Here is a 16,902-nt window from a genome sequence, read left to right on the forward strand (position 1 = left end):
GATTTTGATTATGAATAGTATAATCGAACCTATGTGATAAAAAAGATATAAAAAGGATTAAAGATTTACGTTCTGTACTTGATAGCTTGAAATGGATTAGTTTTATTAGGTTCTTTTTTCCTTCTACTAACCTCATTGACTTGGAGGATAAAACAACTTGATTTATTAGGCATAAATGAATAATTTATTCGATACTCACATTTAACAAAAATATTTATTTCCTAAAATTATTCAATTGTTAATTGTATATTAATTTCATGTTCCTAATAAGTAAACGATAGTGCATAAATATTATGAAATTCAACAATCAGCTGACTTAAATTAACCTATAAGTTTCATTTCACATGCACGCGTTGACGGAAAGTCAACAATCTTTCTGTCTTAAGTTAACCTATAAAGTATATTTTACGTACATAAAGCAGTTGACTTTCAACCAATCGCGTTATTGAAAGCCATGTTTTAATCATCTGTTGACTTTCAACTGGCGAATGATCTTTTTGGTTAAATCTGAAAGGCAACCGTCCTTTTTCGCTGAAATTCAGATTCTTGTATTACTCGCCCTCAGCTATTGCCTCAATGTCATTCTCGTGTTCGTTCTCTAGCTCTGCGAACCATAATTCTCTTCTAATTAAATGCACTGTTCTACTTTTATCTACTCCGAACTCCATGTGGATATAATTGGAAAACTGCTTTGTGAAACTAATCACTTACTGAAGTTTGTGGTTTAAACTAAGATATAGCTTCAGGTCATCCATGTGTAGAAAATGGTTCAGTTGATGACCATCCTCATGATCATGTATTTTGAACCCTTGATACATTATATTTAATGTTTGGCTCAATTGGTTCAACGCTTAACAGAAACATGGTATACTTTAGGAGTCTCCTTGCCAAATACCCGTCGTAATGCGTATTGATCAAGTTATCCTTGGTTGTCCATGATTAAAATACTTGATTCTTGTACACCAAAGCCTCATCGCATGTCTTAGAAAGTCAATGATGTGTGGGCAGATTTGTAAAGTTTTAAGATTTCAGAAAAATAGTCATGCGTCACGGAAGGAAACGCTTGCTTGTACTCAATGGATGCCATGTGCAAGTCCCTTTGATGCGTACGAGCTTGAATCATTGCAACAGTGACCAGTTATTTGCTCTCTTAAAAAGTGCTGAAATATCTGAATCTGTGATGTTAGTCAGCTCCATTTCAGGGTTATTGTTTGCTCTTGTTTTCTCTAGTCGGAACCACGCAGCATCAATATTGCTTCTGTTTGTTTTTCCCAAACACTCGTTCAGTAGTTATTCATATCTTCCAATTGAGGAACTTGGTGACTAGGTGGTTATTTTGCCTTATACCCAGAACATGGTAGAACCTTCTTGTATGTGTCTAAAAGACTCGATTTTACTGTCATCTTGTACTACTTTTCTTGCAACGACGTAGCCAAGCAATAAAGACATCAACTCTCTGTCGTTGGGAGTCTATAATCTCATCCAATATTACTAGTGTTAAAATCTCGATTTACCGAGAGTAGATGATCTATAAGATGTAACAAGATATCCCATGAACGCGCCAAAATATATCCTGCAAACATGCTAGGGATGTCCATTTGCTGTCAGGGTTTATCCCGGGTTTCTAGCGTTCTGGAAATCCTTGAAAACCTAGAAAAGTCCTTGAATTTTGTTTACCTGGAAAAATCTAGAATATCCTTGAATTTTGCTCATGGCCCAGGAATTTGTATTCCCCTAAAGAAAAAAAGGTGTTTAACTTGTTCTCTGCTGAACGAAAAAAGACTTCTGAACCGTTTTTGGGTAGGTTCGTGTATATAATAATTCTTAACTCCGCCATTTTTCATTCGATTTATAGTTTTTTATTTTGTTTAAAGGTAGAAAAAGACACCTTTTCAACAATAAATTTTTCATTTTACCACGGTGAAAATCACAAAGCTAAAATTAAAAATATTTCAAAGTTTTTCATTTATTCCCGATTTTTTCAACTTTAACAATAATTTGAAGGCATTGTTTGAAGTCTAATATTTTTTTACTATTATTATATTGAAAGTAAATTCAATTCCGCTTATAATGAGGTTTTATTAATTAGAATTTGTTGAAATTTATTTGAGTTTTCGAGCATTATATTTTGTGCAGAGTGGCCGTAGGCCAGAGAAAATCTGGAAATCAAAGGAAAATCAGGAAACTTTATTGATCAGTGACAATCAGCAATTAAAAAAAAATCTTGGAAAATTTAGGGAATTACTATACAAGGTATATTTAATAACTGTCAAGGATAATAAACTAAAAAAAATTGTATCTTAAATTATTTTATTCGGTTTATAAAAGATTGTGTTAAAATTGTTACAAACTCTTATATCTACAATTTCTACATTGTTTCTTGAATTTTTTGTAGCTGTAAAAGAAAAAGTACCTAGAAATAGTATATTGTGTATGTCGAGAGGGTAATTAACGCTGAAATGCTTAAACACGGTGGCGAGTGCATACCACATAGACTGTGAGAATGGATAAATTTATGTTTCGAGATGGGAGACGTCCCAGACGATTGGAAAAAAGCGATTATCGTACCAATATACAAACAAAAGGGAAATAAAAGCGACTGCAATAATTACTGAGGGATTAGCTTATTAAGTACCGTAAGTAAAATATACTCAAAAATACTTATTCGTAGGGTAATGAAAATAACAGAAGCAAAGATTTGGGAAGTCCAAAGTTGGTTTCTGCCAGGAAGGTCATGTACAGATCCAATATTTAGCTTAAGGCAAATAACAGAAAAAAGTTTGAGAGTAGGAAAAAAAGTTTTCTGTGCATTTATTGACCTAGAAAAAGCTTTTGACAAGGTAGATAGAAGTAAACTTTGGGAAGTCCTGAAAGAGTATGGAGTCAATGGAAGGCTCCTACAAGCTATAAAAACAATATATACGGGTAGAAAAGCGAGTGTAAAGGTGAATGGGAAAGTGAGTGACTGTTTCGATATTATTCAAGGAGTTAGACAAGGATGCGCTATGTCTTCATGGTTATTTATATTATTTATGGACAAATGTCTACGAATGGCTCTTTTCGACCAAGAAGGTGTGGATCTCGAAACAGTAAGGGTACGTGGGTTAGCGTTCGCAGATGATAAGGTTGTTATGACAGAGTCAATCGAAGACTTACAAAGAATATTGAATAAAATAGATGCAAGCATGAAGAGCATGGGCCTCAAAATTAACGCAAATAAAACAAAAACTATGGTGTTCGAAGGAAAGAATGAGAAAACACTATGCAATATTTTATTAAATGATGAGAGAATTGAACAAGTTGATAAGTTCGTATACCTTGGTAGCTTATTTACTAGGGACGGGAAGATAGATGAGGAATTGGATAGACGCATAAACGAAGGTAAGAAGGTTATTGGTAGAGCAGGTCCAGTTATAAGAAGTAAAAATATTTCAAATAAAGCTAAAATGGCAATACATAATGCTATATTTGTACCGACTGTACTATGCGGTAGCGAGACATGGACTTATGAAGAAAAAGATAAGAGTAAAATTAACGCAATTGAAGTGAGATTCATGCGCATAATATGCGGGAAAACTCTGATGGACAAAGTAAGTAACGAAATAATTATAAAAAAATGTGGTGCAGAAGAGACGCTAGTAGACACATGGGAAAGAAATCGGTTAAGATGGTTCGGGCATGTTGAGAAAATTTGCCAAATGAACGACTAACGAAACAAGTGTATCAAGGTAAAGTAAATGGCAGTGTGCCAAGAGGTGTACCGCGGAAAGAGTGGTTAGAATGTGTGAATGAAACCCTAGTTAGAAGAGACATAAGAAGTCACAGAAACACGAAAGCCTGCATGAAAAAATGCATGGACATAAAAGAAGCTAGAGAAGTATGCCAGGACAGGAAAGTATGGCGGCAAATAGTTAATAAAAAGAGTGTCAGTAGAGTGATTGACGCCTGAAAAAAAGACCTTGGCCACTAATGGACCCAAGTGGGGAACCTTACATAAAGACTTTGTGAGGATCTTCACTTGGGTTGATTGCTAGAGAGATTGATCAGCAACCTGGGTCCACACATTACTCCTTTGCCCCACCGAGTGAGTCATGCCTACCCCGAAAGGGAAATGGCTTAATGGTGTAATAAAAATAAAAAAGGTCGTCAGTCACACGAAGCAAAATAGCCTGACGCCCTTGATACACATGATACTTTTTTTCCTACCCCCCTTGAAAACAAGCATGTGAAGCAGATAAGGGATGTTTGGTGTTCTTGACAATTTAAAATTATAAGTGGAAGGAAGAAATAGCGTACTTGGCAGAAATGGGAGTGTATGGTCCAGCGATTAAATTTTTAAAAAGATAAATGTAATTTTCTCTATCGGGCGAAAAGCTTTATGAAGCGGGCGTAAAATTTTCTGTATCGGACGTAAAGCATTCTGTCGGCCCGGCGGCGTAGAGTGTATGTGCGAACGTCACTGGGCTGGAAGCGACCACATTACGCCTGCTTCACGTGCATGCAATGGCGCGTTTTCAAGGGGGGTCTGACAAAAAATTAATTTTTGTTATCCTGGAAAAACTGAAAAAGTTTTTCGAATTTTGATTTGAAGAAACGCTAGACACGCTGGTTTATCCTTTCATATGTTTCTTTTAATTTGCGGTTATCGTTATTTTAAAAGGTTTCTGTTGAAAAGTTCTAGATATGTAAAAAAATTATTTGTTAAATTAAAAACAAAGATATATACCTGCCAGGTTTCTTATCACAATGCTCAGCACTCGATTTTCATCGTTAGCAGTAAATCTTCCCCAAAGGACGAGGGCATTTCCTAAACAAGTTACACAGGATATTCCCCAAACTGCTGCTCTTAATATTGGTTTGCCCAGCAAATGTGAGAGAGATGAAACTCCTGCAATTAATCATCATAATTTTCAAATTAGTTCTTTCAGTTTGTCCAAATTGAAGATTCTATGTTTCTCGCTAAATGCGACTCATCATTTCCGAAATACTTTTCAATGCTGAGCACTAATCTGACTTCCATTTGCTGCTATCAGATATTCTTTAATAGATATTTGCAATTAAATTTTCAGTAAAACTTGTTTATCTTTAGCGATATGTATAACAGTTTCTGAGATATTCTTAGAAAACTTTAAAAAGTGCGAAAAAGTTACTTAAAATTCAATGCACTGTAATTCAGAATATATTTACTTACTTGACATAAATTATGAGTTGATTTGCTTATTTTTTCATTAGGAATTATTATTTGGAAAAAATTTTGATTCAGATTACCTTTTCTGAGATGACTTTAAAAATATGCTAACTTCTTTTTAATTTCCGAAAACATCTACTTAATACTGTTCTTGGCATCAGATGTTCAATTGTGGCACATAAGACGATCAGCCACATTATGATTTTTTTTTAATTTCATGCAGTTCTAAAACGATTAATTTCATTTTTACTTTTTTACGAATTGCATATAGTTCTAAGACATAACACGATCACTTACAGTGTAATTTGTTTCTGAATGTCATGCAGTTCTAAAGCATCAGGTAATAAATCACATTGTTACTTGTTTATGAATTTCGAACAGTTCTAAAACATAAGACGATCCGTGGCAATCCAATCAAAAAAATATTCGCCCAAGCAAACGTCAAACGTTTTAATATGGATAAATGAATAACTGATACCCAGTACAGCAGTTAGCACAAGTTTTCGAAAATTGAAAATAAGGGCGCTCATTTTTCAAGATATCTCAGAAACGGATGATCCGAATAAAATTTTTTCCAAATAGTTGTTCTTCATGAAAAACCCAAAAATCAACCTATAGCGCATTTCAAAAAAGTAAGTGTATCCTGTCTTACATTTAATTAAAACTTGAAGACATTTTTCGCAATTTTTCAGTTTTATTAGAATATCTCAGAAACCGTTATAGATATCGGTAAATTAAGATAATATTCGTAAACTGTGTTAAAAATAACATGAACGTGATCTGCGGTGAGGGCGGAAAACCATTTTTCCCCTTAAAAAATGGTTAAACCATTTTTTATTCAGAACTTTAATTGCAAATACCTATTAAACTAAATCTGATAGCAACAAACGGAAGCAAGATACTTGTTCAGCATTCAGAAGTACTTCGGGAATGAAATGTCGCATTCAGTGAGGAAATAGGTCATTAACAGAATTTTATAAGATGTCAAAATGACGAATGCTAATAATAATTATTAATATACGTAAGTTTGACATCTTATAAAATTCTTTTTCCACTTGAACTTGTTTTAATTAAATTAAATTTATTTAGTTTAAATTAAAATATCAAATTTTAATCATGTTAGAATTTAGATCAACATCCAAATTATTTTGATCTGACTTTACTATAATTTGAATAATTTGCTCGCAAGTTTGAGCGCGCCGAGGGCGCGCGACGATTGCGTCTCGCGCTTCGCGCTCGGATATTTATTCTTTGCATTTGGAATGCTTGAAAAAAACATAATCAAAAAGATCTCTTTTATATGGCAGTATTTATATGCGTCTTCATATTCTGAATTGTCTACTTAATTAAGTATAGTCTAAGATTCAGTTTCTCAAAGCTCTGTAGGCTTTGAGGTACACATACTCATCGTGACTCTCGCGCGGCGCGCTCGATTTCCGACAGATATTTGTAAACAGGTTTTGTTGGATTTTTTTCTCGTAACTTTCGTCGTTTTTCCACACATTTTTTTTTATTTTATTTTTTCCGCGTTATTTTTCAAGAATAAAATAAAAAGTACACATCCTATCAAAAAGTGATTCTTAACGAAATTGTAGATCTTTTTTGGTATAACCATTTTTGTTTATTCATCTTTTTTCTTATCCTACATAGTTTGTCCACAAAATGGAATTTTTTATTTTCCATTATTTTTTGTGCAATCAAAATTTGAATTTTCGATTTTTGAAGAAAATCCAAAAATTGGTTAAGATAATCTTGTAGGGCTTTCAAAAATAAATGCTTTTCTTCTCTCGACTTTTTTTCATATCGTACGATTTTCGGCTTCTAATTTTGATTTTCGTTTAATTAAAAAATTTTTGAAAGCGCTATAACTCTGAGAATTTTCTTTTTATCGAAAAAAGTCATAAGGATAAATTGTTTTTTCTTTTTAATACTATAAATATCCGTACCTAGAATTTTCAAATTCAAAAAAAGTGATCTCAAACATTTTAAAAATGCGCTTACTTTTTGAATTTTTATCAAAAATGGCTAGTTCACGAAATCGTCCTTTCTTTTAGGACCTAAAAAAGTGTGCCAAAGATGAATTTGATTCCTTCATTTTTTCGAGAGTTTTCATGTTTACGGACAGACAGACAGACTCCATCGTGAAAACCTGATTTTCGGATTCAGGTGGTCTTAAAACGTGGAGATCCGTTGAAAAAGTGTGATGTCAAATTTCCGACAATTCTAATACTTTCTCAATCATAAATGATGAGAATGTAAAAAGGAACTTATTACAGTTGCATTTACATAGTAAAAATTGGAACTTGTTACGATTCCAGTAAGTTAACGTTCTTGCATAGTACCGTTCTTTATATGCGAAAGCATATGTTACATATATATAATAAATTATAAGAATTTCAAAAAATAAATTAACGCTGTCATTTTCACTATTTACAGTTAAAGAAATTGCAATTGCAAATTTATCAATTTGAATAAAATTCAGTTTTGAATCTTCAAATTTAAACTTAAAAAAAAAAGAGCAGTCAAAATTGCATTATTTTTAATTATAGACATTAAATCTTAACGAGGCTTCAATTGAAAATAATACTGTCAAATTAGCCAAAAAAACTTATTAGTTATTTTAAAAAAGACCATTTGCTCGAACAAAATAAACAAACGGACATCATAATCTTAAAATGTTTTGATGGATGCCCTTTTGAAGTCCTACAAATTTCGAAGCGGATTTCTTAATCAATTGTTTGTTGTTAAGAACAAACATAAAATCGCGACATTTTCTGAACGGGTTTGCTTGGATTGGTACTTTCAATTAAGAGATAGGTAAGAAGTGTATAGAACGTTGTTTTTGTAGTATAAAATAAGCTTTGAAATGAGTCCTGAGCGAATATCCTACGCCCGAAAGATCTGAAAAATAATTGTATATGACCATTGAAGAAGGTGAATTTTAATAATTATTTTTCTAAAATCTTATGTGCAATATATTCGTTACAAACTAATATTATTTAAACAGATTTTATCAAAAAGTTCATAGATCTAGGCTGACAGCTGTAAGCATGGCAAAAAATGTGGTTAGAACAATTTGTTATAAACAATATGAAAAATTTTGTTCACATCTTAAACATACTTTTTCCTAAAGATGTACCGTCTCTGTTATATATGTCAGAGAAATTAAACTCAACAAATTTTTCTCACAAAATATGAATATTTAAAAAAAGTCCTTCCCCATCCCTCTGTCATTTATAGATTTTGAAATCCATAAAGAATGGTTTTTAATATTTTGAACTATCGAATTTAAGAATCTAATAGCTAAACCTGATCCTGATTTTTTGCAACAATAAAAACGCATTACAACCTTGTCTTCACTGAAAAACGTATAATGTTAGTTAACAAATTCAGATCTCGTAAACCTTTTGGGTTTGGCATATAATATTCGCTGAGGGCTTGTTTAAAACTTATTTTATGCTCTAAGAGAAAGTCCTATAAGCGTTTTACCTATCTCTTAATCGAATGTAACAATCTAAGCAAACGCGTTGTGAACATGTTTCGATTTCACGTTTTTTATTAATAACAAATAACTCATAACATAAAATACTCAGAGAAATAAGGAGGTAACCACTTTTGACATTTTTGTCTAATTATTGTATATTCGTTTGCAATTTTTTTTTTATTTTGAACATTCAAAATTTGAGCGCTCGACCCTTCGAACAAAAACTATTCAATAATCAAAATTTTTGAAAAACATAAAAGCTGTATTTTATCAATTTATTGAAAAGGCTAAAATAAATGTAAACAGATTGAGACTCACCATCACTTACTGGACGACATTTTTTAACCTTCGGAGCGTACATAGGACAGTAGTGAAATTTTTTGAAATATCTGTAAAAACCATTATATGTAAAAAGATTGCATTGAATTATTTTTAAATACTTTTTACTTACATGAAATCTAAATTTGGAAACAAATCGAAGACGTTTTTCTCAACATTAACCATGTTAATATCTTCCACACCTCTGTAGATATTCAATAATTTTGTATTTATTTATTTTTTAATGACAATTCGTATTTACGATTTAATTTTATTTAATTTTATACTTACAGTGATCGTAAATTTCTAAGTGGATCGAAGAGAGTTAGTGGCAAATTTTCGATAGGGTTAAATCCTATTGATCTGAAATAATAAAATCTGTTGTCAGTTATAAAAACAAATTGGTTTACAAGTGATTTATTAATTAAACATTTTTTTATTGTTAATCCGTTTGAAAAAATGACGATTAGTATTTGTTGATTAAGAGACTAAAAAATTGAAATTTTCAATATCTAAAATTCGAAATTGAGTAGTTTTAAATTGAATACCTTCAAAAGTAAACAATTTTAAAAAATTCAAAATCTATATGCTTTGCTTTGCATTGGCAAGTTTCAAAATTGAATTATCGTTTAAGGAATACAAATTTAGGTGTACCTCTTGGAATAGTCCATTAATTACGTAAGGGTGATTTTCAAAATTCATGACCCCCCTCCCACCCTTCTTAGTAAGATTCTATATTTGTACTCAATATATTGAAGATATATAAGTGATTTCCGCTATAAACAAGATTTCAAATGATTACAAGGAATTTCAAAAGATATTTGAAAAGGTTACAGATTTATGATCTGAATAGGCTTCGAAAACATTTCGACTTTGAAAATGATCAACAAAAATTACTTATTTGAAAGGATTATAAAAGATTTTGAAATGTTTTAAAAGAAGTCACGGGATTTCAAAGTATTCCAGTAGACATTGAACCATTTTCACGAATTTTAAAGGATTTTAGAGAATTTTAAGCGTGTTTCCAAGATATAGAGGGCTTTTTCTACAATTCCAAAGGATTTTTAGGAATTTTAACGGATTTACAGAGATTTAACAGAAATTTGATGATTTTTTGTAAGATATCAAAAGATTTAACGAAATTTTAAAGGATTTCTGAATATTATAAATTATTTTAAGGGATTTCAAAAGATTCGGAAGGGTTCTCATGGTTTTTGAAGATTTCAATGAATTTTAAAGTGATTCAAAGTAATATTTAAAGGTTTTAAAAATTTTAATTAATTTTAGAGGGGTTTCAAAGATTCCACGAGATATCTTAATATTTCAAGAAATTTCTAAGACTTTAACCAATTTTACTAGATTTGACGTAATTTTTATGAGATTTTAAGAGTTACAAAAGGTTTTCAGGCAGCTCAATCGTTTTAAAGGGATTTTAAGGAATTGTGTACGGTACCCTTGGAGTTCATAGGATTTCAAGACTGTTCACACCATTCTAATAATTTGAAGGACTTTACCAAATTTTAAAAAGAATTCACGGTATTTAAAATGATTTTAAGAGACACTCATGTATTTTCACGAATCTTCATGATATGACGGTATTTTAATGGGATTTCAAATATTTAAAGGTATTTCAAAGAAGATTTAAAGGTTTTTTCAATGTTGTTCATATGATTCCAAAAGATTTGCAAATATTTTGAAGAACTTTAAGGGATTTCAAAAGATTTAAACGGGTTTGGTTGATATCAGGGTATTTAAAATTATTTTAAGAGATTTTAAAACATTCTAAAGTTTATCCACGGATATTAGATGATCTCGTTATATTTTCAATTATCCCACGGAATTTCGAAGGTTTTAACCGTTTTTAAGAAATTATTATGGATTTTTTGGGGGATTTTAAAGATTTCAAGCGGTCTCAGGAATTTTAAATGATCTTATGCAATCTCCAAGAATTTCATGAGTTTTTACAAATTTCCAAAGGATTTTAAGGATACAATATCTATGGAATTCATAGGGTTACACGGAATATTCACACAATTCAAACAACTTTATGGGATTTACTAAATCTTATAGAATTTCAAGAGATTTGTTTAATCATTTTACGAAATTTAAATGGATTTTAGGAGATTTAAAAATATTTCAAAGTATATCCACGGATTTTAGAGTAGTTAGTAAGATTTCAATGTATTTTAAAGGGATTTCAAAGGTTTTAATGAATCTCTTAATATTTTAAAGCATTTCACGTAATTTCAAGGATCTTAACCGATTTTAAGAGATTTCATGGGATTTTTAAGGTTTCAAGTGATTTCAGGGATTTCAAAAGCTTCTATGGAATCTCACAGAATTTTATGAGATCTGCAGAGTTTTTAAAGAATTTCAATGGATTTCCAGGGAGATCGATTGTTTAAAATGAATTAGTTTATCTTTGCGTATTTTAGATAATAATAATAATCCATAATTCAGAAATAATAACAATCCATGGAATTCAACGGACTATAGAGAATATTGACATCATTTAATTTATTTTAAGGGATTTACAAAGTTTTCAAAAGCATTCACGGTATCTCAATTATTTCCAGGGATTCCACGGGATTTCATGAAAGATGTGCACTAGAATTTAAGAATGTTTTACATCTATAATAAAAAAAGTAATAGTAACAACAGATTTTAACAGACTAGCAGGTTTCAATTGGCATTTCAATAAATTATTTAATTATAAAGTGAAAACTTACGTGAGAAATGATTTTGACCCCCTCCCCCCAAGTAGGAATTTGTTGATTTTTCGTATCCCCTCAACCCTTAAAAACCTTACGTAATTAATTCAATAATAAATCACCAATAAAATTCGCTTGCAAGTTTGAGTGCGCCTAGGGCGCGCGACTCATTGGTTCTCGCGCTCGATTATGTATATACCCCGAGCTACGCGCTCGTTTCTTATATTTTCACACATTCTTGCGCAAGCCTTTTAAAATTAAGACTCAAAACATCTATCAGTGTAATTTTCTGATTGTGAATTCCCTATTGTTTAAAAAAACTTAACTCGAGAGTTTGAGCGTACCTACGGCACGCGATTGATGGCTATCGCACTCCGCGCTCGGTCTTCGCATTTGTCCCGCATTCGTGCACAGATATTTTAAAATGAAGGGTCAACGGACCGACAATTGTAATTTTGTGATTGTGAACTCTCTTTTGTTAAAACTGTTTCGGCTTTAACGAACACATTCTCATCGCATGTCTCGTGCTTCCTACTAGATTTTGTCCAAAATGTCAACTTTTCTACATTATACACAACACTTTTATGTCAAATATAATACATTTTTTATGTAACTCTGCCTGTGACTGCTTATTCAAATATTGCAAAATAAAGCACAAATTGTATTTATCATGATTATTTTAATATTTGTTTCGTATTTTGCTTTAAATTGTATTCTAAGCTGCGCTGAAACATATTTCATTTCAATCAATTTATATCATTACAATTCATAATATGCATAAAAATTGAATCATACTGATTGCTATTTCCTTGTTTTTATAATTTTTTTTAATCCTAATTTTTTACGATTAAAGCAAAAACTGCGTATCCTATAAAAAATCATAGCTCTTTTTTGGATAAAAATTTTTGTCTCATTTTTTTTCGTAGCTTGTGTCCTTAGTCCAAAAATTTTTTGTTTTTTATTTTTATTGTTGTTTTTTACGACTAAAAACAAAAACTACGCGTCCTATCGAAAAGTGTTTCATTACAAATTTGTAGGTCTTTCCAGGGTGCGCAATTTTAGCTAATTCATTTTTTTCGTATCTTGCATAGTTTGACCAAAAAATGGAATTTTTGGATTTTTCATTTTTTATTGTGCGATCGAATTTCGAATTTTCAACTTTTCGGCTAAATTAAAAAAGTTGTTATGATAATCTTGTAGAGCTTTCAAAAATCAACGGTTTTATTTTCTTGACTTTTTCTCATATCATGCGTTGTTTGGCTTCAAATTTTCATCTTAGTTTCTTTTTTATTTTGAATATACTTTGACTCTAATAATTTTCTTTTTATAGAAAAAAGTCATAAGGATAAATTGTTTGAATTGCTAAGTACTATGAATAACCGTACATCCAATTTTTAAATCTTGAAAAAATGTGGTTTAAACAATTTTGAAAATGCGCTCACTTTTTGAATTTTGATCCAAAATAGCTAGCTTACGAACCTATTCTTTCTTTTTAGGCCTTGAAAAAGTGTACCAAAGCCGAATCCAATCTGATGAATTTTTCGAAAGTTATCGTGTCTACAAAATACAGACTACAGATAGACAAACACCTTCGTAAAAATAATTTTTTCTGACTCAGTGGGTCTCAAAACGTGCAGTTTTAATGAAAGCCGACAAATTGAAATTTTACATAAAACCAATACCTTCTCATTAGGATGATAATGCAAAAAAGAATCTGATTTAAAGCATACCAAATACCGCGAATAGAGGTGCAAGTAAACCGAGAAACAATTGCGGTAGTACGTGATATTTCATCGGTGAATGGTAGAAAATTGCAAGCACGTTTTCGAGATAGTGTAATTATCCACATGATGAGCAAACATTAAGAAACAAAATTTTAGCACGAATGTCCTTAATACCGTTATTTCCGTATTTTCACAAAATTTCTACTATTCAATCGTTATTAAACTAAAATAAATTTGATTCATTTGAAAAAAAAAGATAAATTTCATTATGAAAAAGTTAATTAAAATTAAAAAAGACTTTTCAACTTACAGTTTTTGAAGCTTTCGTAACGGTTGAAAAATGTGTGGGTATACAGTTACAATTTCGTTGTAAGCTAAATTGCTATAAAAAAGGCATCATAATTATTTCTAAAATATACTGCTTATTTAGGTTCTTGGAACGTAAAAATTTACTTACAGTTCTGTAAGTGACCTTAAATTCTGAAAAGAATTGTCAGCAATAGTTTGTATATGATTTGCTTCTAGACTTCTGAAAACAGAAAACCTTTTTAACAAAAAAATGTAATTTTTTTAGACTATTAAAGTGATTGAAAACTATAATTAAACTCACAGCGTATTCAGCTTTGGTAATCCAGAAAATAAATTTTCTGTTATATACCCCAAACGATTATCATCCAAAAATCTGAAACACCGAAAATTTTCATTTTTTTAAATAAGAAATAAGTAACTAAAAATTAGTTGCTGGTCATTGTTTGATACTTACAACTCTTCTAGTGCTGGTAGGAATGGAAGTGTTAAATTTTGACACGTCAGAAAATTCTTATTCAAGTTTCTGAAAATATTGATAAATTATCAATTTCCTACGACCTATCTTCATTTAAAAAAAAATAGTATACAAACTTATGTCAAAATTTAAAATTAAAAAATGCGACTGGACTCGAAGTCGAACTTTAGTAATCACTTCACTTTAACTGATTACATTAAGATTTCAAGTCGTTTTCTCACGACCGGACAATTTTAGAATTAATTCACTTTCGTTTTGTGTTTCTCGTGATTTGCCTTGGGATTCACTTTCAAGAAAAGTGTTCATTTAAATAAAATTATTTTTCATTTTATCAAAGTAATAATAATTAGATTAGTAAATTATAATAAATAATGAAAAGTTGATTTTGCTCTTAGAAAGTATATTTGAATCAAACAACAGGCTTAGTAATATTATGATTTACTCTTACTTACATCCATTCGAGTGAAGTGCTGTTTTCAAAATCTGACAAATCGGAAACCCAGATTTTATTTTCATCAATAATTAATCTTGTCAGAGAATTCAAACCAATAAAGTGCCCCTGTCTGATCTCTTGTATATAATTTTTGGACAAAATTCTGCATATAACATATTTCAAATGAAAATCGTGAAATAGAAAAAAAGATTTCAATAAAGAGTTTTTGAAAATGAGGATTACAACTTACAGGTCTTCTAATTTAGTTTGGAATTTAAAAGCACCCTTTTCCAATTTTGCAATGGAATTATTCTTGAGATATCTAAAATTATCAAAACATACCTTTATTCAGCACAATATTCACAAAAAATTAATATAATAATTATCTCAGAATAATCAACTTACAATAATCGCAATTGAGAATATTTTGAAAGGACATTTGCAGGCAAATTTGTCACATAATTGTTAGTCATAGTTCTGGAAAAAGTGTAAATTTTATTTGAATTTTCTTTTACATACTAAAAATTTTGAACCTTTATGAACAAGTGCTATTAATTAAAAAGAGGAGACCTACATCTTGGTAACGTTGACACTGAACATTTGAGGTATTTCTCTGTACTCAGTACACGTTACGTGACATTCCACGTACACGCATCGTGGAAGAAATTCCAAAGATTCTGCAAAAAAGATACAGTATTCATTTCAATCCGAGGATAATAAAATTGCAGTTTCAAGAAAATGGACCTGAGTAAGTAGAGAGTATTTTCAAAAATATTACCATTGCCACAAGTAGGTAGAAACTTCTGTGGTTTCCGAAGTTTCAAGAAATAGTCCCAATTTCCATGTGAATCGACTACACACAAAAAATTTGCATCCTATTAAAAATCTAGGGTTAAAAAATACAATTTTGAAATTTGTGGAAAGTAATTCAAATTTTTTAATTAGCAACAGTATATTTTAGGTATGGATCATTATGAAAATTTCATTTTGGGGCACCCTAAATTTTTGAAATTTAAAATTACACTCTTTATAAATTCTTGTGTGTGTTTAATGTTCCGCGTGCAAAAAACATTCCAAGGCACTTGCGAGATGCATGCAGAAGGCTGTCGTCCTTTGGTCGCTCTGCGTCCTCAAGACATAAAAGGGTTTCGCCTGTCTGTCGTTGTGATTTTGTTGTGCCCTGTGGCCACCCATCTCGAGGTCGTGTGACGTGGCCATAGACGTGATTTACTCCGATTCTACTAGGGACAAGTGTCATTTTCATAGATGACAGTTGCTCCCAGTGGAATCCTACGGTGATTATTTAACCTATTAATATACATTAGGGTGATCTAAATTTTGTTGTTGAATTTTCATGCATATCGCTCCCAAATTGAAAATATAAATGCTTTTATTTGTAAATGATATTTAGAGGTTCCACAAGTCCTATTAACTTTATTACGTATTTCCTATAAAAAAAGCTTTTGTAAATTTTTATTGAGATTCGTCAATTTTATGTGAATCAAGTTGAAACTCAACGTTTATTTTCGCAATTAGCCGTAGAATACAAATGAATAATTTTTCATTATAATTGTCAACCCTATATGTAAGTCAGTTTTATAAGGTCCCAAAAACCCCGTAAGTGCCTTTTGCGAGTTTATATGGAACTAATTACAATTTTTTCCGTTTTTTAAATGCAGATTGATTCTACTACACGGGTTTTTACAAATTTGGCAAATAATTGTCGACTTTTCAGTTACAGCTAGGCAATAATGAATTAAATTTAACATACATGATAACTTAAAACATTTGTTGTTATTTATAAGAATATTGTATTTGATTAATGCTAGAAAGTTGCGGTTTTTTTTTATAAAAATCCCACTTCTTGTCAACTTTACACTTCAACTGAGGTTATAATTAATACAATTTTGCACAAACAATTTATTATTGTTTATAACTATATTCACCTATAGTCAACATACATTTACAGATTTAATGTGATCCATATATAAAATTTGAAGAATATTTGCAATATCTGTTTTATTTCAGAAAAATATATCCACAAAAACAAAAGAGATTATTTAACAAATTATTCTCTCTAATGTTTATTTTCCTTTCTTTACAACTGAAAAGCCAAAGCAAAATGAAAAATAAAAAAACCCGCAACTTTCTACTCATTATCTAAGAGAAAAGGGTTAAAAAATAATGAATTGTTTATGCAATTATGTTTTGATAGCTTGCATTAATTATTACCTCACTAAGTGAAACGTGGACCAAAGCA

General features: G+C 30.8%; 1 protein-coding gene across 1 annotated transcript in view; it reads right to left on the bottom strand.

Annotated features, from left to right (window-relative positions):
• The window catches only part of LOC117176823 (relaxin receptor 1), a 58,523-nt gene that overhangs the window by 16,056 nt on the left and 25,565 nt on the right, over window positions 1–16,902 (bottom strand). Inside the window, exons 3-15 of the mRNA XM_033367146.1 lie at window positions 15,421–15,495; window positions 15,217–15,319; window positions 15,048–15,119; window positions 14,893–14,964; window positions 14,662–14,805; window positions 14,189–14,257; window positions 14,036–14,107; window positions 13,883–13,954; window positions 13,736–13,807; window positions 9,282–9,353; window positions 9,124–9,195; window positions 8,991–9,061; window positions 4,727–4,888 (exon numbers count right to left, since the gene is read on the bottom strand). Of these exons, the coding sequence (XP_033223037.1) occupies window positions 4,727–4,888; window positions 8,991–9,061; window positions 9,124–9,195; window positions 9,282–9,353; window positions 13,736–13,807; window positions 13,883–13,954; window positions 14,036–14,107; window positions 14,189–14,257; window positions 14,662–14,805; window positions 14,893–14,964; window positions 15,048–15,119; window positions 15,217–15,319; window positions 15,421–15,495 (1,128 nt within the window). The remainder of the gene's footprint in view (window positions 1–4,726; window positions 4,889–8,990; window positions 9,062–9,123; window positions 9,196–9,281; window positions 9,354–13,735; window positions 13,808–13,882; window positions 13,955–14,035; window positions 14,108–14,188; window positions 14,258–14,661; window positions 14,806–14,892; window positions 14,965–15,047; window positions 15,120–15,216; window positions 15,320–15,420; window positions 15,496–16,902) is intronic.

This window comes from Belonocnema kinseyi, chromosome 7 (assembly GCF_010883055.1).
Source record: "Belonocnema kinseyi isolate 2016_QV_RU_SX_M_011 chromosome 7, B_treatae_v1, whole genome shotgun sequence".
In the NCBI taxonomy this organism is placed as follows: Eukaryota; Metazoa; Arthropoda; class Insecta; order Hymenoptera; family Cynipidae; genus Belonocnema; species Belonocnema kinseyi.